Here is a 23,641-nt window from a genome sequence, read left to right as displayed (position 1 = left end):
TGTGTCTTGTCTCTGGTTTTATCTTTCATGAGCAAGAAATAGGAGGTGGAGAAGGCTGATATCGTCTCAACACGCCACCTCACAGGCTGCAGGTAGCATTGCATTAGATAGTAGCAGCGTTTTAGTAAAGCAGGTGTGGTGGGGGGTAGCTGGGTGAGTGCATGGGCCTCACACAGAGTGGACTCAGTTTCACCACTGCAGGGGGGAATCGGGTTAGGTACATGTTACTACAGAATAATGCTATTTCCTGATTCCGTTCATACAAAGCCACCATAATATTATTATGTTAGTATGCACCACTCTCAGCATGGCTCAGTCACAGCTGTGCGCTTGGCCACTGGCCAACAGAAAGTTAAACCTCAGACCGCCATCAAGGCGCGTCTCAACAGTGAGGAGGTAGAACATCTGGCTGAACACAGCTGGATTTCGATAGCTAAAGCACCCAGCAGTAGGTTGAAACTAAATGATAGTCACACTTTTAAGAGCTTGGTGTAACTACAGCATGTTCAATCATCAGGGCTCCACACACACGTTGGTGGCGTTTCTCAGTAGGAGCTTCATCTTCCTGTGACCGCAAAAATGGCCATTGGCATGGCGTCACCTCAACCACTTGCAGGAATACATGCTGCTTATTAATAATGTTGCTTCGCTGATAACGATCTAATATCATACCTGTATTGCCTGTACTGTAGTAAGAAGTTGATTGTAGTGGACCACTCAGACTGAATAACAACAAGAAAAATCACAATTCAATCGGATTGATTTTGGGAGTCTGAATTGAAAACTCTCAATTAAGCTCACTGTGTAATATAATGTCACTGTTCTAAAATGATGCCCTGCCCCAGAAAGTTTGCATCGAGTTAAAACTTCGGACTCCAGCAGCTGTTCAGAATAAATGAGCACAGGCCTCAGCCGGTACTATCAATCTGATTACTCTCACTCCGGCCCAGCTGCCTGCACCCCAGTGCTGCAGCCAAGAAAAAGAGCAGAGACGCTTTAGCGGGCAAAAAATTCACAACCAATGGTGGAAATCTGTGGTTACCCAACTGCAGCCTAGACATAGATAATTGTTACACATTTAGGTAGCAACTAAGAATCCTGATCCTCTGAAATTGTGTACATGAAAGCCTCTCGGGGTTCTTAATAGGACTTCAGTAGAAGTGCATTAAGTAGCCATCATCGTTCTATAACGCACTGGATCTTCGTCCTCTGTTGCAAGCAACCAGAAACTGACCCTCCCTTCCGGTCATTCGCCCGGATGGTTTGAGTATCAGCCCGCAGCAGCCTCCCACTACAGGCACAGTCAAGCATCGATCGGAAACAGAAGGCCCTTAAGCAACAAATGTTGTGCCAAGCAACCCTCTCCACCAAGCTAATGGGAGCAGCATGATCTGCGATAGCCATCAATGAAGCCCTTTGGCAAAATGTGCCGTGGGTTTGTTGAGTCACAAATACAGAGTTAATATCAAGGTGCAGTGAAGGTAGACTCTGCTTCCGAGAGTGAAACTCAAGCTAACTTCTTATGGCATCACATGACAACAAAACCTTCAAGTATACACAGTAGGACCACCTTCAACCTGCATTTCAATCCGCCCACTCAGGTTTTTCTGTTTTGACTCACTCACTCTAAAGAAAGAGGAAATGCGTACCGTGTGTCGGTCGGTCCAGGGAGGTGAGCTTGTCGCTGCCACAGCTTCTCAGTCTGACAAAACCTGGTCCGACAAGCCACTGAGCTCAGCCCTGTCTCTCCCACACACACTGACACACACACTCTGAACACTGAAGGGAGGAGACGAGGCAGACAGAACGAGCATGCGAGAGAATTCGAGCCTCCCTGACTCTGATAAGTGCCCTTTCCTCTTTTTTCTTCTTCTCCTCCGACCAGTAATGGTGTCCTACTCTGTTAATGTGTTACATGGCAGCAATTTGATTACCCTTCGTAAGCTTTTTGTTATCTGGAATCCTGATCTCCCCCTTGTATCTCCCCGTGCATCTAACAGTCATCTACGTCTACTTTCTACAAACCTCCCGTTGGGCATTTTTGACGTACAATGCAACTCTTTTACACATTTTTGTCACGCAAACATCATGTGACACACGCGGCCCTAAAACAAGGAAGTGGGCTGTAGCGGTACATAAAAGGCTCAAGTGAGAGCCACAAAGAGAACCTGGTGTGCTGAAGATGCCACTGGTGCGAGTCGGAGTTCTGTGAACGCCGTGGAACACCGCTACCGTAATCCAAACCACACAGCTCTTCTTCATGCTCCGGTTTGCCGAGGTGCTTCTGCAGCAGTAAACCGAAGCGAGCTGTCCAATCCCCCATCTCGGAAAACCACCCCTCAGGATGACGCATGTACGACGCAGCTGCCGTGTGACCTCATTATATGGCCAATAACACAAGCTTTTTTTGGCCTCTAATCCAAAAATGGCATACCCGTGATAAAATGTGTAATTACTCTGGAACTACTTTTTTTTGTCAGGATAAAGGGGAACCCCTGTGAGTGTTCTGATGTGTAAAATCTGATTATATGTTACTAGTGAAGAAATAAATTATAGTGCAAATAAAAGAGCCTTTGAATTCTGATCGCCTGATAGAAAATTGTATCCAGCCCTATAAAACATGGAGATGCCAGGAAGACACACATCTAAGTCATAATCCAGTGTGTGGACAATAATCCTGGAAAGCTACTAGGCTTTAGGGTAGGCCTTACAGCAGAGAAACAGTAAAAATCTGTTTTTTTTTTTACACAAATCCGGCTGTGGTTGGCCGATTCGACCCCCTAACCCTCCTAACGTCATTTAAAGGCGACAAGAAGCTCTGTGACTCATGTAAGGCGGCTACTGAACGTATTGCAGTCGGAAAACAGTAGACAGAATTCATATTTTTTTTCATTTTATTATTTTTAAAAGGTAAGGCGCATTTATGGTTTTAACAATTCCAGGGCTTGGTGGTTATTGTACTCGGTTTGTCTGAGATAAATGTTACAGATATCAGCATATTCAGCGTTGAATGCTCTAGCAATTTGCTGCCTTGATTCCTTGTTAGCTTTTAGCTCTTACGGATTCATTTGCACGACCGCGTGTACAATTTTGTCAGTTTGCACTCCCGTGCTGGTGTTTCCGTTAACCTGCTTAAGTGTTTACCGGCACCGCTGTCTAAAGCCACACGGAATGAACATATGTTGCCGACTGTCGTGAAGGCAGATGCATTAACCAAAGGCGCTTTGCAGAGGCAGAAACACAGTCCCTCGCCTTCCAGAGAAGACAATCATCTGCACAACAAGATTCAGCTGAATGGTCTCTATGTCATCAACAAACACATGTAGAGTCCTGAGGCAAGGTGAAACCGAGGTCCTCTGTGTTTACTTTGCACAACAGGACATGTTTGTTAGTACTGTGCAATTAGGAACAAAAAGGGTGGGTAGTGTAATGGCTGTAAAAGATGGTACAGGATGACTGCTACCTGCTGGGATTCTCACCACATTTGTCTATAGATTGTTAAAATATGATGTGGAAAGGGAGAAGTTGGTTAGTGGCAGGAAAATGTACTGTGAAAAAAAGATAAAATGTTGTTTTGTTGAATCATCTTCTTCTCCAGGGGGAGGGGCTGGCTTGAATATGTCAGTCGCCAGGTAAATCATTTTAAGGATGGGCTGAGCTAAAGATTGAGATCACAGTCGTTGTGTTCTAAAGGTTTTCATACATCAGCGGTGTGGCAAATAAACAACACCAAAAATGCATAATAAAGGGCTAAGCATTGGAAAGGGCTTTTATTGCAAAAAAAGGGGTGGCTCTGGTATGCGCTGGGGAAGAAAAGGTTGGAAAAAAGTAATAAAGTTTCACCGCCTTGGTTCCAAATACAGAGCCTTTGTATTGTGGTTGACTGTTTGGATATGAGTGAGAATAGCTTCATGAGTGTGGGGCTAAAACATCATAACATTTTGTCAATATTGGAAGAATCTGTTATTCAAGTATAGATGAAGCAGCTGCTGTTACAAGTGCTAGGAACCGTAATTCACATTTTTGTCTTAACATGCCTACAAAGTAAATTGTGGTCCACATCTAGAGAGCTATAATCATTATTCACATCATGAAGGTGGGATGAAATATATCATTTGCCTTTTTACAGAAGCCCTGTTCCTGGGAGCAAACAGACAAGCGCAAAGGAAGAAAACAAGACTTCCATCAAGGCAACTCACAATTGTAAAAATCATACAAACCAAATGTGTCCCATTCAGGAACATGACGCTCACTGGGCATTATAATACGACTAAAGAGCTCAGCTGCTGGCAGAAATCTCCTGCAGAGTGATTCACACTGGGACTACAGTGACTCAAAGAGGAAGAAATAACAAAGCACCCATTTATAGTAGTGGCTGTGGCAGGAGTAAAAACTAATTTGTAACTAATTTGGTACTGCACTATTCCATTTTCTTAAAAATAGCTCCAAATGGATTACATGATGGAGAGTCTTTCAAAAATTGATTACAAAAGGCACTAATTTATTAGCCTAAAACGTCCCCTCAATTGCAATGTCTCACACATCGGATATGGTGAGTGATGTTCCAACAAGATGGTTGTCTAACAAAGCCTTTTCTGGGCTAGTTATATGTGTTATGTATGTAAACAGATAAAAAAAGTTAAGCCAAAACCTTGTGCCAGGGATCTATCAACTTTATTCTTTACCGTCACATACAGTACATGTAGTCAAATTTCAACCTCTGCATTTTTTAGGATCCATTTTGTAATATGAGATTCTTTATGTCTCCTTTCGGTTTTTAAAAGCTTAACTTGTTTTATCCAAACATACCAGACTTTTCTAGCTCTTCTATTATTAGCCTTCAGCCACGCAATGAGGGTAATCAAAAAGCACCACCAATCAACCCTAATATAGCACTGTTTATTTTTGCTGGGCAAATATTTAAAAAATGAACTATTAATTTCTCGGTTAGGCTGTGAGTAACAGCGATTAATTACATTATGCTCAAAATTACATTGAAAACTAGAGTATTGCACGCTTTTATTTTAAAGTAATGCTATCGCAACAATAAAACGCCTTCTGGTAGAGATTTTAAATGAAAATGTCCATTTAAAAGTGCAGTACCTCTCGCCATTTCCTCAGTTAACGTGCGCAGCAGGGTGAGCCCCTCCCAATGCAAAAAAAAGAAAATAAATGCCGTTAACGCATGATGAAATCATTGTCGCCGTTAATTGCTACTAGCCATAGTATTTTGAGAAAATAATTGTTTGATTGTTTTCCACATCGCCAGCATTACACTTGGCGTACAGTTTCCCTACGTATATATTTTTACAATATCCCATGAGCCATAGCCTAAGCCTCACGATCCAATGAAGCACAAAGGCTGCAGATGCTAACACGTTCACTAATTAAACGCTTCACATAAACTAGAAGTGAGGCAATCATACAAACGCATCACTAACTAAAGACCATCTTTAGATTGACAACAGCTGTGACGTCTTATTGGGGGAGACTTTAATATTGCACAATTTATTCTTTTTCTTTTGTACCTCTGAGTGTTAAGAATTGGACTCCTGAGCTTTGCTATTTGAATTTACATCAACATTACCTGAAATCTGTTTATAATTTGCAACATAACAGAAGGAATTTGATGTTTGGCATATTCCAAAGTATAATATCTCAAATCATGCAGAGAGAACTACACTGCTGAATGGACTATGAAGGACTATGAAGTACCCATGCATTATAGCTGCAGGAAACACGTCTAACACACGATGCCAGACATGTCTTCTCAGCATTAAAGCCAGCAGAAGACATACTTCATCATTAACCCTGTCAGAGAGCTGATGCACAACATATTACCGTCCTGGAGGCAAACTTCACGTGTGTACTAATTAATTCACACCAGAGGAAAAACGGAGCTCAGTGGCATTTAAACATTGTACAATGAAAACCAATCCTCAAAGAGAACCTACACACATACACACAGGGTGTTTCTACCAAAAAGCCGACCCGGTCTTCTTCATTCCCTTTGCTATTGATTGCGGACTTCAAATCAATAGCCCACCCGCCACCTCGACCTTTTCTGTCGGGGAAGGATTGAGAAAAATCTTGGCAAAAGACACTCCATGCAAGGCTTTCCACAGCACTTTAAAAAAAAAAACGCAACCTCGCCCAAGTCGTCTATGGTTCACTTTGTCCAGTCTATTTTTGCAGCTCTTTTATATCTACAGACTTTCATTTGCACTTCTTTCACGTTGAGTGTCTATTGGTTTACAGCAGAAGTCACTTGCTGGCGGGTCACGGCCCGGATCCAGACCCAGAAGCCGCACCATCCGGATCCGGACCTGAAGCTAAAAAAGACGGGTGTAAAACCCGACATGACCTTTTTGACCGGAGCAGCTTTGGTAGTCTTTAGAGTAGTGGCTTAAAGCGCAGACCAATTGCATTCGAGTTAAGCCATACCACTCGACTCTGAGTCTTTATGCATTTTAGGCAGGGCGATATCGTCTCAACAGTGCAGACAGATTAGAGATATAGCGGCAAATTCCAAATAAACGGCGGTGGAGAGAAAAAGAAAGATAGCAACATTCTTTGTCTATTTTTTCTTGAAAGTAATAGTAGCTTCCAGACTGCCAATGTGGGCCTTTATATTCAGTCAATTTGAGCAGATGCACACACACTTCTCTTGGTTTATGTAAAGAAAGATCTCAAACTAAAGTTCTGTCCATCTTATAGCGAGACAGTCTGACTGGCTGATCAGTGCTGAAAAAAAGTTGGGTGAAAATTCTGGCAGATGAAGGCTCAATCATGAACCCCGTGGAGATATTACGGCCACGAGGATGACCGTTTTTCTGTCCGCATTCAGATGATCAAACCCTCTCAATCTGTGCTCCCCTGCCAACAGCTTCGGTGTTCTTACCTCTAAGCCCCCCCCCCAAACCCATTGTTGGAGAGCATAATGTCTGTCTATGTGCCTTTTCATTGCTGTTTATTTTGAACAGCAGGTCACCAGCTCTTTCATTACAGTATGTGCAATGCAAATGATGTCAGAGCGAGGGCCGAACCGGCACACACCTGGCAGGCTTCCCAGAGCCTTTCATCTCGTGTTGGGAGCCGTCCGCTCTACCGACGGGCCAGCAAACACTATACGACCCGTAGCCCAAGTCTTACGCAGTCCTGGCACTGCGGGTCATGCAGTGATAAGGCAACCCCCCGGGTGCACCTCTAAGGAGGCTGATTGCAAAAATCGTAGAGCGCTGCATCAAATTCAATCAAAAGGAAAACGTTCAAAACAGACAGTAAATACACCAACGTGGCTTTCAAATCAATTCCTGCATCAGTAGTATGATCATGCAGCCCCTGAAATAAGCCTGGGGTGGTGAATTCTTCAAAATGATCAAAACTCTAAGCGAGACTCGAAGGAGTAGGAAAAAGCTTTCAGCTCCGCTTCCATCCGATCCCATGGCGTGTGTGCTGGCCAGCCAGTTGAGTCACATGGACGACATGTATTAATCTCAAAAGGGCAAATATCACAGAAAAGCGACAAGATAACAGGATCGGCTTGGACCCTTTGGACTCACCAAAGTCTTCTCAGGCTCCTGCTGGGACTCGGAGGAGGACTCCATGGTTGTGTTTAACCAGAGTCGGGGCCTGTCAGCGTTGCTCTGACGACGGCATAGCTGGGAAAAAGAGAATGAGTGCGTTACCAAAGCAGCATAGGTTTCATTTATTTCACGTCAACGTGTTCGTGATGCAGTTCTATGTTGAAAGCAGATCTTTTCTGCCCTGGACTAGCACTAGGTTTTTCAAAGCACCCTTTGACCGCATATGGGTTTGTTTGCAATATCATGACTACTTATCTATCACATTTCAAAACAACATGCAGGCCAAACACAAAAAGGATTCCCCTCATTTCTGTCATTGTATACGAATGCAGCAGAGACGTGCTGCCCATCCCCCGCTGCCTTTTGTCTCATCCCAAAGGGAGCTGCAACGATTATATAATCTGCCGGTAATTTTCATTCAAGTTCTGCGGGCAGTATCGCTTCCACTGCCTTCATGCACCAAGGCAAAAAAGACGTTTTTGAAGTTGAACGAAATGTTCAAGAGCCAAAAAAAGCAAGAACGAGACTTTCAAAAGTTTTGCAGTACTTCATCAGCAAACCAAACCAAACATTACAAAGTAGCATCTGCAAAACGGAATTGGCATTTCACAGCAGCACTGCGGCAACGCATGAATGTTTTAAACACAAGCATCCTGGAGCCACCACGTCTTCTCCTAATCGGTAAGTTTTAGTCAACTAAAAGTATTACATTACATGTCATTTCATTTTTAACCCATGGTTTTTACATTTTGCCCGGGGAGGAATTAGGGGTTCGGTGTCTTGCTCAGGGACACGTCGACATGGGACGTGGCACATCCGGGGAACTAACCGCTAACCTTGCGGTTTCTTGCGCCAGCCTCCATTTGGCCGTTTCCCGTGGACTGGACAGTGACAGAATGTGCCATGGGATTTTCTGAGTGATGCTAACTTGTTATACAACACAAACTATTTAAAGGGTTAATATAGACCTTATTTTAAGGGGCTGTATTTATTACTTACTTTGGGTCTTGTAGCATTTGTTGAATAATAGAATAGACAAACTAATGGGAAAAAATGTTATGTTTTCGACAGGATGTCAGGAATCAGGAATTGTTTGACCAAAATATGTCAGACATACAAGGAATTTGGCGATTGGTACATAGCAGCAGACAGTTAGACAATGGACAACAAGACAGATAAGACGACACAGAATGGGGTACCAAACAAAAAATAATAGATGCAGCAATGAAGGCAGGTGCTGATTTCACGGATGACCTCTCAGGAAAAGTATACGTCACTGTGTCGTCAGTAAAGCGTGTGTTGGAACTTCTTAAAGGCAAACGTTTATCACCAGACCCCAAGGCATTGACAGCAAACATAGGCAACGGCCAACATCTTGGCAGCACGGTATCATGGTACCATGGAGGATGCGTAGGTCTTGGATGATATCAAAGAAAAGCTATTTCAAGAACTACTAGACATGAACAAGGAAGAAGGAAAAGGAGAATGTCCCAGTGGGGAGAAAGCTGCAGAGGGAAATAAAAGATCTGAATCTGAACCTCCAGCAACCAAAAAGAAGAGGCTGTGTGACCTTCTCCAGAACAGAAGAACCCACCTTACAAGTCACAAGACTCACTGTTCTTGGTATGTTTGGTACAGGAAAAGGCTTTGACTCAGTTGTCGATTTAGTCAAACTTAACAGCTCACTGTGAAATAATAAAGTTGCTTTACTAATAAAACAGTGTGACAAACCAAATAACAGTTGTAGCGTGTGTATGAGACACAAGACGGAATACAATTATCTTACACATGTGTCCAAACTTTGAACTGGTACTGTGTATCACACTACCAACTTCCAGACCCTTCAGGAAATGAATCCATTCCGTAGAAAACACCAAACAATTGTTTAATTAGTTAACTTTGATTATTTGTTCAACAAAAAATGAATAAATTAAATGAAACAACTTTGATCAATCAAATTGTATTGGAATCCCAGTATTTTTTTTGTGCCAAATTGTTTCCAGCCTCTGCCTCTCTTTGTTTACACAATTGTGCACTCAATAAATTTAAATTTTTATTTGGACAAATAAAGATGCTCAAGACATCAACTTTGGGCTTTAGGAAATTGTGATGGACATCTTCAACACACAACCTTTTTCAGATTAACAATAATTGAAGTAATCGGTGGCTGCACAGGTAACCAAATATTAAGCGGGACCCTGAATTTGGATTTCCATAATTATTGACGTTTAAGATGCCAGCTCCTCTCAGAAAAAGACTCCTAAACTAACAGCCAACCAACAAGCGGCAACCAGATGTTGTGGCTACACTTTCGGGAAACTGTCGTGCTGCCGTACATGCGCCCTACAGTGGAAGCCTGTTTGTTTGCAGCTGCAACAAAAGGCTCATCAACAAACCCTTGAATGGTCAAAATGCTGTTGTACACACTAGAATTGTAACGCCACTAATTCCAGCACAAAGATTAATCCTCAACATGAGTTCAGGAACAAGTGGGAGCATCTGTTAATTACACTCTATGCGCCCGGGGAGATTACTCTGGGCGGAACAGCTGCCTACCAACTCGTGGTCATCCTGGAAATGCTTTTAAGATTATGGGAAGCAGCCCCTCGTGCTGATTGCTGCTTTGTGTGGACATATTAATGGTATGAACCCTGTGGTACCAACAGAGATTACACCTTGTCAAACTGTGGGGAAACAAGAAACACTGAGTATTATTTGTTAATGGTGTAGTCTGAATATGCCCTCTCTTTATAATATGTTCAACAGCAGCACAAAGTATAACATTGGCTCAATTAGGAGTTAAGAACTCAAGCCTTGGAAAAATATGCATTAATAATGCACCCCAAATTTTCCGATGAAGACTGACGTACGAATCGACCGAGCAACTGACCCTAAATGATCAGCCTCTGAAAAGGTGCCAAGAAGGTAGTACAAGGAAAGAAAACGGTTTGAGGAAACCCTTGAGAAACAAATGGTGCCTAACATCAGACGAGGACAAGGAGAAGGTCATTAACCCCCCCCCCCCCAATCAGTTATTCTACTAATGTAACGCTCCAGCAGCCTCTTGGCTCCGGCCAGCACAGACTTCATCTGGCCTCAACTGTCAAGGAGCCCGTGACACTTAGACAGATGCTCTCCACTCCTTCTCAAAACCAGCTTTAGCAATCAGTCCGTGACTCAGCCTGGAGTCACAGCAGAGGTGGGAAAATATCACAGAAATCAAAGGCCAACGCCACAGGGAATAACTCGCAGCATTGTAAGGCACCGTTTCTTTTTGTCATCTATTACAGCCCTTGTATATTGTCTCTGAAAGGGTAGCAATGAATATGTATGTCATTTCGGGATGCACTTAGTGTTTCATCTTATTGTCGGGTCTAGTTAGTTGCGGGTCACTGACAGACATTTTTTGTATTTAGTTTAAACTCTTATCCAAAGAGACTCCATGTGCAACATATGCTTCTCCCTCTGCTCCTGATTATTTTTAGGATGACTAAGTCCACATTAGCTCTGAAGTTGCTCTCAGTATGCAGCTTCCCTTCTGGCATGGATGGAAACATTTTTGTTTTTGAGCGAGATGTCCCGACAGCTTTTGGATGGATTGCGATTGAATTTTAGTATAGATATTCATGTTCCCAAGAGAATTAATTCAAGTCACTGGGGATTGTTTGATCTAAAAGTATAGTATAACTAATGGTATTAGCTGCACTCTGTTTGTAGTGCTACTTAGTTGATGTTTAATTGGTAATAATCCGTATGGTAGCATGTTAGCGTGCTGATGATAGCATTTAGCTAACCGCTGTGCATGAGCATGCAGAGGAATCGTCCTCTTTCATAATTGTATTATTTGGGCCTATTTACCCAAAGTTTTATTATGGGCATATTATAGAATCCACTTCACATGACGAACAATGGGACCATGTTCTATTGCCTTTACTACGACCCACACTTTAGTGCCACTGTGGCTTTTTGCACAAGCTGGCCTGCAACAATCTTTTTCAGCCGTACCACAGCAGTCTGTCAGCTAAGAGCTATGAGTCACTGCCATGGATAGAGGGGAAACGCACAGGGAATCCTAAACTTGTGGTTTGGCCGTGGCCCCGAAAACAATGCCGGACACACTGGCTGAGGGGTTCCTCCGCAGAGCCAAAAGACGGCAGGGAACCTTTTGGGACGGCGTGTTTGAAGTTGCCAAATCTTCTACTTCACACTCCAGTCCAAGGGGGCATAAATGAGAAGGTGTGTGAACACGCATAACTGGCAACCAAAAACAAGACCAACATGTCTTTTCAGTCTTGATAAGCCAGTGGCACATTACTAACTGTAATCCAATTATCCAATAAGTATAATACATACAAGTTTGCTTCAACCAAAACATACATTACGTTAATTATATCATGCTCAGTTTTAAAATGATGAGAAAGAGGAAAGATTTATTTGGATTGCCTGCCACTTTTGTTTTGAATGTGCCGTAGTTTCTAGTTTGATTGCTTTTTTAGATTAACCGCAGGGTTCAGCTCAACGGCAAGCGAGGATAGCAATCATTTCAGGACCCTAAGCTGATTGTGGAGATGTTGCAGTACGCTCTCGAGAGGCCAGAGAGGCCACTCCTGAGGAATGATCACCCGCTGGTTAAGACCCCGTGCAGACGGACTCTAGTTTACCTGAACCCGGGTTCATTTTTCACACCTACCCACTTTTTAAATCGCGTGCACATGAACCCAGTGAATCCGATTGACTCCGTGTAGTTGTTGGTGGCGCTTTAAGGTGCTACAGACAACTGAAGAAGACAGGAGCATGGGTATAAGACATGCGCGTATACAAACGAAAACTCCACAGAAGAAGAAGACGACGACGACTGGGTTGGATTGCATGCAATCACCTGGGGCTATCCGATTAGGTATGCGGATAGCGTGCAGACCAACGTGCACCAACAGCAATCGGATTTCGAGTTTACTCACTTTGGACCCCCGATTCGAGGGAGTGCGGATACGGAGTGCGGATACGGAGTGCGGATACAGTGCGGTCCTCTGCACGATAGGGCTATCCGGAGACGGGGTTCATCGGGATCAGGCAAACGAGAGTCCGTCTGCACGGGGTGTATGTGGGACTCATTATGTGCCACCATGCTACATCAGTGCCACAAAGCAAAGCACGCCATTGGTACAATATCCCATGCTGCTGGTTCTTGTTATTTCTTTCAGACTTTGGCAATTAAATGTAAACAACAATCTTTTCTTCACACAAATATCATGTATCAGAAATCATTACTATGCAAACCTGTGTACATGCCGAAATGAATGTTGCCCATAGCAACAAACCACCATTAAGTATGACTATTGTTGGCAAATAAAATGTTTGCCTGTGCTGGCTCCACGGATGACAGACACTTCAAGTTGAAGTTAAATCTCTTTAAAAGGAGGGGACAGGCCAGTGGTCGAAGGGCCCGACTAACCACGTAGACGGACTTGAACACTGTCGCTTCACTGGACTCTACAGTTAGGCACAGCGTTCCTTTGACCTAAATGCGAATGTCAGCACACTGACATGCTCGCAGTGACAATGCTAGCATGCTGGTGTTCAACAGGCATCATGTCGCCTGAAACCACCCGTTCAACAACACAGCTGTTTAGGGTCTAAATACCTGTTTAGAAAAGTGCAGCTTCAATGTGAATGGCTCTGCGATGGAAACATTTCATGGAAAGCGTATAGACATACCATGGAGACACAAATAGAGGCATCAGAAATCTACGAGACCTATTCTTTTAGAAATAGCAGACTCGATGTAGAGACAAATCAAACATGAGGCGATGCTAGACATGCCAGCTTGTCAAGACGGCCTGATGGACAATGTTTCCCAAAAAGCTTTCTATGGAAATAAAAATAGGACATAGGGGACGAGTGGAGGTGACAGAGGGGACATTCAAGTCCCTCAGTGCTACGTAATCTTCTGCCTGTCCCAGTTTGGTGCCGGGCTCAAGTCATGCAGGTGAGGAACAGAAGACTTAGAAGCAGAGGATTGCCGTGCTGGAGCACAGAGAACCCACCAAAATGAGAATCACTTTTCATCCCCCGAGGCAGGGAGATTTATAGAAATCTGACATTGTACATGTAGGAATAGAGAGACTGAAACACAGAGAGTACGACTACTTTCAAGGTAAAGAGCCGATTCAGGACAGGCCAGTTCCCAATGACTCTTTCATAAGACTTACAGGATTGCATACACAAAAAATCATCTGGCAGACATTCCTGTAGCAAAGACTATGGCCCTCCCCTATCGTGATCAAGGACAATAGACATTTCTGTCCCCTCCCCGTTTTGGCAGGAGTAATAAAGCAGAAACGACAGACAGCTTTGAATGAATCAGTTTTACTCAGCGAGCCGAGATATGGGGTAAAGTAAGGCCTTCACCAATACTTGCAGGAGTCCAGATGCAAAGGCCGGCTGCAAACATCCTAACATGTAGCAGTTAAAGGATAATGCTGCTATTATTATATTGATTATTACCATAGTTCGTCTCAACTTCCTCTGCATGTTTTATTGTCAGACCCAATAATATAGATTGTTCCTGAAGAAAAGAGGTCACAAATATGTACTTCAGTTTAAAAGGAAGACAGCCGTTTCATTAACAGCCTCAGTCTCAAAGGACTATTCTTGGTGAATGTTATTCAGCCACCCGGACACCCATGTAGGGCTGTGATGAGAATTAACTTGGTGTAGTCTAAATAAACTACAGCGTGTGTCTGCTTTACAGGGATAAAGGAACATGTAACCAAGTGCAACAGTGTGGCCCACTGAGGTGCTTTAATATTTGTTTGACATCAATAGAGCTGCATGTCAATTCGTTGATTTTGTCTCTTGCTGGGATTTGTTGACACACATCCAAGCAGTTTTCCACGTCCCGCCATTGTATAACATGCGGCATACAAGCAGAGTCAAATGGAGCATTGCTCAGCCAGAGGCAATACTGAAATCACGCGAATGAACCCAATTCAGAGTTATATAACAAGTGTTATTATTAAAACCGTCCTGTGGTGCTTCAATATCATCGTTAAACTAACTAAAAACCACCCACATTTCTTTTTCTTCTATGACACCCCCAATATCTTTATCATGCTGTGTGGGAGGACGGCATCCTGGAGCACAACTATCAGGTGTGTCACCTTGCAAAATGAAAACGCTTTTAAATGCAACAAGGTGACTCACTGCTCACTAACATCCATTTATCTGATCCATCAGAACGGCTCGTGGATGGTAATGCTGATGAGCGCTGTGAGAAGGTCTGAACTCCTGTGGAGTCAAGGAGACGCAGGTGACCTCAGAGCGCATCCATACCCTCATGGGAGACACGCTGCGGCTTTTTGACTCGCTTTGGCTCGGAACAAAACGCCACCCGACAATCCCTGCCACTGACACGGACAGACAAATTGGAGAGAACGTAGACAGAGAGCTGCTCTGTGAGAGATGTGTGTGACGCACACAACCCAAGCGGAATTATGTGTGTGTTTGTGTGTGATGTCTCTTGCATAACAGAACAGGGGAGAGAAGATGTGAGGCTGAGAAGTCTGCACATTTAGCTTAAATATTGAACCATTTAGAGGATTGGTGGGCATCACATGGGCGTAAATAGCTCAAAGGTCACATCGGTAGAAGATATTCCTGTGACCTGAAATTGAACTATTAAAATAAACTGCATGGTGGGGGGGGGGGGGCATCGCAATCATCATCTGTACTGTACGTGATCGGTGCCCTTAGCAGCTGGACGGATACGATCTACCCCCTCGTCTCAGCCCGGGATTATGGACGGCTATCTGCAGTGTGTCACCACCGGACACATTCTCCGTGTGTCTACCTCGCTATCACACATCATCGGGCTGTGGTGGGATGTGACCTCAATGCATTAGCATCTGTCACCCGGACGGAGGCATCCCACACACAACCATGCAGCTTGAAAACCACCAGACGGAGCCTCGAGTGAAACTATTCCTCCACACGGGAATATAAACAGAGTAGGTGTGTCATGGTCAAGAGAAGCTCAGTTCCACCACACAAAGAGAGGAGCGGAGGCTACGGGAGCGACGTGGCACAAGAGCAAGAGAGCGCAGGGGAGGTGAATAAAAGGACCTACCTCGTGCAGCTCGGGAAGCAGAAAGCACCATTACATTCCCAACACAGCCTCTGAGAGAGGACGAGAGAGAGAGGAAGGGAGGGAGAGACATAGAGATGACATCACCATATTCTTTTTCTTCCTCCTCCCCTAAAATGTAGGCTACCGCTTCAGGGCTGCTGGTGTCCGCAGCAGTCAGAGCTTCCTCTGTGTGAGTGTGTGCAATGACAGCTTTCCATATAGGCACTCCCTGCTGGTGATCACATCATTGTATTGGAGTGGTGCAACCCACTGAAGAACAAGTGACTGACTGATATCATGAAAAGATATCATGTGTTGGATCCTCCATGGGGGAGCAGAACACATGAATTACTGCCGTGCTAAACAAGTTCCTGGGGAAAAACAGAGAACACACAATACTGCTATTCCTCCTTGGATGGAGTCAAATCTGTGACCTTCAACCAAGCTAACAACGCTGGTTCAAGCTAGAGCGACGGCGTGGCGGCACTAGTGTTCCCGAATGCCCCTTTCTCAGAGCGCCACGGCTGCGTAAAAGCGTGGACAGCATATCATGTGACCAGGAACATCCAATCACAGCAGCTTATTCCTCACGTCTCGATATCAGTCTATACTAAATATGGAGGAGAAGCGGACAGGTTTATTGCAGGGCTACAGAGTTTTACAATCTGTCAATTTCTGTTATATGGTACTTTATTTGCAAGCTGCAATACTGCTATTGCTTTGTTTGCGTGTGTGTGTGCGTGCGTGTGTGCGTGTTCCCAAGGCTAAATGTTCTATTTCTGTTTTCCTGCACAGATTTCATTCCATCTGTCAAACTTAACAGATGTGTAGGTTGAGATGAAAATGAAGATGGGTGCGAGGAGGATTTATGGGGAATAGGTCTACTAATTATTCCTCAATGTTGTTCCATCATACAGGTTTACAACCATGACAAAAGTCCAACATATGGACGTCCCAACCATTCTGTGGCACAATTGTATATGGGAAAGCACAGCACAGTATTTATGTCATATTTCAAGATCATCAACTCTAGCAGTCTTTTCCTCAACCAGTCTGTTGGCTGTGGAGTGCAGTGCATGTTTGTGTGTGTCAACATGCATGATGAATGTGTTCTGTGGTGTGTGTGTGTGTGTGTGTGTGTGTGTGTGTGTGTGTGTGTGTGTGTGTACTGATCCAGGTGCAGGGGAACATGCTGTAGACAAAAGCACCCAGCTGTGAATGTGTCCCAGAGGGAGGAAGAGGCTAAACTGAGGTCGGTGCTTTGGTTGTAGTACCAATGTAATGTTAGGGGAACCACTGGACCTTAATCAGAGCTCTCACATTAGAAACTGGCTCTATGACAACACACAATATATTTAGAATTCATGAAGCAGCTGTTTGCGCTGCATCTAACAGGCATCTCTTCCATGACCGCTTCCTGCTGTCGGCGGCGCTACAATGGGACACAGAATTCAAAAACTTCTATTCACAACCTTGAACAAAAAAAGAAGAGCACATGTTTGGAATCCGTGTCTCTCTGTACGTCTTTGTGCTCCGTGTCAGTACTACGGACAGCTCCGCTGTCCAATCGAACACATTCACTTACCGACGCTTGAAGGAACGCATTCTGCTTCGAAGGATGAAAGAATGGGGGGAACAAAAGTGCTTTCAGTCTTCACAGGTAGCAAAACCATTTAGTTAGGTTGACTAAAGTTCTGTTGAATGAGGAAGAAAAGGACATGATTTGATTTTTCAGCAGCACATCGGACTCCATGACGTAGTCGAGGACAGAGACGATGAAAAGCGTTGCTTCACAAGAGCAGATGTTTGTCAGCCACAGACGTTCTCCAATCAACCCAGTGAGTATAGTCACTACATACCTAAGCTTCAGGAACCAAATATTTCACAAAGACATACACATGAATGTGCTGACCAGCCGTTAATAGAATATATGGAAGCTGCTATCAGCCAAATTCCTGCCCGGAGACTAAGCAGAGCCAGCCCAACCTGAACACAAGGAGGACAGACGGATCAACAAAGATCGGCATCTGCTTTTAGCGTCTGATACAACACGCTAAAAGGATTCCATGTTGATAAAGACATCACATACGTTTAAAAAACAGAGTTATAAGACCCTTCTGAAAACCCCTCTGTCTTTACGGTCTCTTGGATTTACCATCCTAGCCCTTCAGGCAAACCACTGATATCATTACTCAAGTTCACGTGAGTTAGCGTCACTGCCACGATGCGTTTCCCCTCCGTCGCAGCTCAGCCCCTGAGATAAATAGAGTCAGACCGTTTGGGATTTTTAGAAAGGTGCTGCACACTGTGACTGAAATCCGTTGGATTCGAAAGCTGAGAAGCTGGTGAGGTTCCGTATGGGCGTGACCTGCTGCGGGTACCAACACATGCTAATTAACCATATGAAATTGTATCCTTGCTGAACACTGTATGCCAAAACTTTAGCGCCCCTCGGTATAGCTGAAAAGCGATGCACTTAGCATCCCTCACAGAGCTGCGGCTGTGGGACTCGAGTCAAGTTAGTGAACGAGGACACGAGGAAGCAGAGCACGCACAACACTCGGAACTCCTTCAGTTTAACAACAAAGTCTGAGCCAAGGAGGTGTTGCATCGGACTCCATGAGCAGATTTGGTCCGATTCCATTGGCAAGTCGTACTGCCAACTAGAATTATGGATGTGACATGTATGCCGTGCAGCTGCAGAAACATGCCCAACAGTAGGGATGTGGCAATATCGGTTACACCATGTTGGTCACCTGACAATTCAGCAGAGTGATTCATCAGCTTTTTTCTATTGTGGAATAAAGGAGTAAACATTAAATAATATGTGTGGGTATTAGTTTCAACACTAAAGTTAAGATGATTGACATATTTCAGGTAAAATTCTATTCAACAATTCCAACTAAAGAATTTGCCTCTTCTGAAATCTGGGAGGGTTTTTCTCTGTATTTGACACCAAATGTCATAAGTTGCCCTTACATTGGCATAGAAAATGCAACTAACACAGCAGCCTCCACAACCCTCTTACTTTGATCCCGTTATAAAGAAAAATATATATAGAAAAAAGCTAATAAGTAATCGAGGGAAAAAGCTTAATGAGCATGACTTTTGCTGTTGCCAATTCTTAACCTGTGAAAACTTAAAAACAGGCTGAGCTGTCAGGCTTGTCGAGCTTGCATAATTGCTGCACCTGGTTTTTAAATAGACAGACGAAGAAGAGTGTAACTAGTGTGACAAAAACAGCAAGAGCACTGGGAGCCAGCGACTGAAATAACAGACATCAAACATCCTTCGGAGACATTCTTTCTACTACACATATGCTGCCTTTGTTCCAGCAGGAAAATATTGGAAGCCACAACAACTGAAAAAATACTTCAAAAAGCATTTCTAAAGGCACACGAGTAGAGTAATAGAGCAAAAGGCATTCTCTCGAGCATTTGTTTCCACTGTGTTTAAGGAAAACAAGAACAGATTTTGCTGCAACTGTGGAATTGAATTCATTCAACACCAGTGAATTTATTGGATCCAGCATGTTAATCTTCTTTCTGTCCCCTTTTGTAAATATTCCGTGATGCAACCGATATGCCGTCGGCGCAATGCGAGGTGTGGTAAGAGGCAACACCTTCGGTCCCAGCCAACACTTGATGAGTCAACCCGTGAGCTCACCAACTTCCTTTGGGGGTGAATATCCTCGGACAGTCTGGTGGCCGGTTATAACAATTACGCAGCAAAGCAAGATTCCTCAAGGAGTGCAGGGCCCAAGAGCAAAGGAATTAATTGTTTTATTCAACTCCTTAAAGTCTGTCACATTTAAAGAAAAATGATGTTATTTTTTTTAATAAACCATTTAAATGGTGTTTTTACACTATTGATTGACTATAACAAAGAAAAAGGATGACACAATTCTAGATGGACTTCAGTGCAACTTTTTAGGACAGTGGTGGATAATCATGCACCAGCCTGTATAACAAAATAACAGAACGACAATGATCTTTATCGGCCGATATGTGACACAATAGTGTTGCTTTGCAAGCAGCAGATCTCTCTGTGATACAGAAGGAAGCTGCAGTTCAGGTGGGCAGCAATAAGGTTCCCTTTCCTCTGAAGCTATGCTCTAGGGGCAGACGGGGGTGGACACTGAAGTTAATGGGCTTCGACACTCATAAAAGGCTTGACACTGCCACGCTCTTTTATCAAACAACAAATTCTGCTCAGCAGCCGACCCGGTGTGAGGCAGAAGAAAGCACGCTCAGCCCTGTCGTCACCGGACACAGGTGCGTATTAAAGCAATGTTTGTTCAGTTTTGTTTGATGTATGAGAGCCGGGGGTGGGGGTGGGGGGGTAGCTGAGCTTCTCGGAATAATTAAAACTAGACAATGAAATAGTGCTATTGGAATAAAAGCAGCTGTTTAGGATGTTGACACAAGCTGCTGAACAACACGCTAGAGAAATGCGGTGCGAGGTAAAACTTGACTTTTGTGCTGCTTGTTGGGCAAATCCACACCGACGGGGAAAGCAGAGGCAACTTATCTCCCTTCGGGCACATCTGGCATTTGTTGGAGCAAATTAATCCAATCAACCAAAAAACAGCCAGTGGCCTGAGTGTCCCTGCTGGGAAGATTAGGCAGCACCGGCCTCGGCATTTCAATAACTTCAGGAGCGACGCAGCATTTGTTATGGCTCCTAATAGCGTGAGTGTCTGGAGGCGGGAAGGGACAAGGCTGTCGCTGTGCCTTGCCGACAGGTGAACATTCGCTCAGTGAGGGACCGAAACTGAGGGGGTTGAATTGTTGTTCAATAATGGGCCGGCTGTAAAGCCATTCGAGGGCTATAACTGTGATTAATGACAATAAAAGCGGACTTTACTTCACAAAGCTTAGAGATAATACTCTATATTGGTATCAGTTGAGATTGTGACTAACCGCATTTTGTCCTGACGATATTATCAGATTTCTCATGTGCAAATACATTAAACAATAAAACGCCTTTGAAAGCTATTGTGGAGACAAGGCAGCTCCACCCTTCATTTCTAGAAAAACAGCTGTGGATGTACGTGTATGTCACAACTAAAACACTGATTTGTCCAATTGAGTGCATGCATTTATGTATCGTAGAAAATAATTATTTACGTAAAGCAGGAATATACCCCCCAGTCAGAACACATCAAATTGCTACTATCCCGAAAAACATCTCTATTGGCACTGCTTCATTAGCATCTGGTTTTAAAGCCAGAACAATGTTGTCTGCAGCATAAAGTTTATTTTTCCAGTGTGTTGTTTTCATTACATCTGTTTCCATTTTCATTTCCATGTGAGTATTTATACTTGTATTCCCAAAATTAGATTCTGCAGTCCAAAGAATGTCTGCATGTGTCTGCCAGAGCAGTGAGCAGGCAAAGGGCTCGGCCCTAGAAGGGAAACTCCATTTGGTTGGCAAATGAGCCGGTCGCTGTTGTGACCCTGGATTTGGAGCTTCACCTCAGCAAAAGTTTAGAATGGAAAGTCTGCGATTACCCTTCATCTACATGCAAATAAGCAGTAGATGGAAAACATGGAAATACCGTACGTAAGTGGGAGAACCCAAGCTGCCACAGCTACACAGAATCAACTGACTGCCACCTTCATCATTGACTCAAATTGCCTGACGCCAAAATAGAAGACAATACATCAAGATTATCACGACACATTGGAGGACAATTGAGGGAACTACATTTCAAGACCGCCGTGCCGATGGGCGACGGATTCGTGGTGTGAATCAGCACAACGGTCCAGAGGGAATGGAAAATATAATATACACACTTGTCAGATAGGATGTCTGAAAACAGACCAGGATGTGGCGGATGCATCCGGTGTCTGACACCATTAGGAACAGTCTCCTGTTTCAGCTGCTGGCTCCGCTCAGGTGAAAGTGGTAACAGAGCACCGGGGCTGAGGAAGCTGCAGACATGCAACACTGCAGCAGGACCGGTTGTTCAGACATGGGGGGGTAATATGTAAACAGCAGGGGAGCTCAGGTGGGAAAAGCAGCAACATTGTCAGCACTGCATGACATCCTAGAAACACACCACTTCCTAAAGGATTTATAAGTCGCTGCTTCAGCCATAAAAATCTCCCAGAATGCTTGTAGGCAAATCAAATGAAGCATTACCTGCTATTCATCACGTAATTATCTGTATACAGTGGCACATTACATACATACTAAAACGGCATACGTGCCTTCTCGAAACAAAAAGATTAGTCCCCAGAATTGTGCAAAGGCGAACAGGAGGCGTACGGAGATGGAGGAGCTGCTAGACGTTCAACGTATCCATCCATAGCCCGGTTTATTAACGTTACATAATAGCGCGCACTGCTGGACTGCGGAGACACGTAATTATGAGTTTAGCAGTTAGCCGAAATTAGCAGTCGTGTTTGGTGTATGTTTGGGTTTTCGTGGCCCTTAACGTTACCTTTGCTTCGCTGAGGGTCCCCCGGTAGGTCGTCCGTCTGGCTCGCGGGGAGTGTGTGGGAGGGGGGCGAGGAGGGGGCGGAAAACTTGCTGTAAATATGAAGGCAGTCCTCGGGGACGTTGGTCTGACTGCTAACTGTTAGCCGCCAACGTCACAATGTTCATTACTGACGTCAAGTGGTCACTTCCTCGGCTGGTGATGGCTCGCGCCTTCCTCCGTCCAGCGGCGTCACGTGTGTCCGGCAGCGAGACTGGAGAAGTTAAAAATGGTCTTCGTCGTTCCTGGGATGCTTTCGCGTGTCTGTTGCCTGCTGATATTCGGCCAAATGACTGCCCCTCAACCGCCTGCGCGGCTCTGACGGAGAGGGACAAAACCGGATGCGGAATATTTCCGGGTACATTTCAAGCTAAAAGACGCGCACAAACTGTTTTTATTTTAAATAAGGGTGACTTGATGATATGGAGGACAAAATATGACTTAAGTATAGATAAATAAATGCTTAAATGCATGTATAACAAATAAATACATCAATAAAATAATAAATACAGAAATGTATAAATATAAGTTGATACATAAACAGAACATCATTAAATAAATTATTTCTACCTTTCTGTATTTCTTCATTTATTTATGTATTTATTTATGTATTTATTTATGTATACTTAAGTTATTTTTTGTCCTCCATATGATGAAACCAATGAGACTTCCTTCCTTCCGCTGCGTGATCATCTGATTTGCCTGTTTGGACAGACATCATAAACATGTGATCCGTCCTATCCACTTTGCTAACAAGTCTTGCTACACCACCACGTAGTTATGTTTCCGATGATACGTCACGTTAAAGAGTCTTCTTCTCTGTGTAAATTCATTCAGAAATATAAGTAATCAGTTACATTAAATCGTGTATTTCGGGCTGCATAACATTATATAGATATGTATATATACATGTATATATGTATATATACATTGTAAACTGGCTATAACGGGTATCTGACATAGTTTAAGGTTTCTACGGTATTATTGATATGTAACAATAAAAAGCAACTGCATGTTTACAAGCTGCCCGGGATTGCTACAGTTGTTTTTAGTGGAGGAGCTGCGTGTATTTATGCTTGGATATAGAGTGACATCCAGCGGCTGATGGAGGTAAAGATTAGGCACAGTGCGACGGGACATGGAGAACATTTATCGGCAAGAATGAGTAACTGCAATGTGGTCCATGCTCTACAGTGGTTGCTTCTGGCCTTCCTGTCAACTGTCAGATGTCACCCATGTCTTTCCATTTTTGACAATATCCACTGTGCACATAAACACTGGAAAACCATGTCGGGATTTTCATTTATATATTCTATTCTGTATTCCTATCAGAAAAAAAAAATCCGAGTGCATCAGGCCTTTCTTCGATCAAGCCCTGGAGAAAGTATTCGCAATAATAATGTACGTAACTGAATTTGATGACGGGAATATACATCCTTGCCCTCG

The 23,641-nt window shown here is 43.8% G+C and overlaps 1 protein-coding gene across 11 annotated transcripts in view; it reads right to left on the bottom strand.

The window, feature by feature from the left end:
* The window catches only part of osbpl8 (oxysterol binding protein-like 8), a 67,542-nt gene extending 44,997 nt beyond the window's left edge, over positions 1-22,545 (bottom strand). For 4 of the 11 annotated variants that reach the window (XM_078101067.1, XM_078101069.1, XM_078101070.1 and 1 more), the window contains exons 1-2: positions 22,160-22,545; positions 7,563-7,661 (exon numbers count right to left, since the gene is read on the bottom strand). In XM_078101067.1, coding sequence (XP_077957193.1) covers positions 7,563-7,607 — 45 coding nt within the window. In that variant the 5' untranslated portion in view covers positions 7,608-7,661; positions 22,160-22,545. Of the gene's footprint in view, positions 1-1,649; positions 1,777-2,168; positions 2,240-7,562; positions 7,662-15,711; positions 15,762-22,159 lie in introns of those variants that run through there. The other 7 variants (XM_078101073.1, XM_078101077.1, XM_078101079.1 and 4 more) reach the window with 4 other exon arrangements.
* Positions 22,546-23,641: the final 1,096 nt, after the last annotated feature.

Source organism: Gasterosteus aculeatus, chromosome 4, assembly GCF_964276395.1.
Source record: "Gasterosteus aculeatus chromosome 4, fGasAcu3.hap1.1, whole genome shotgun sequence".
NCBI lineage: Eukaryota > Metazoa > Chordata > Actinopteri > Perciformes > Gasterosteidae > Gasterosteus > Gasterosteus aculeatus.
Note: the sequence above shows the minus strand (reverse complement) of the source record. Positions and strands in the feature narration are given on the sequence as shown.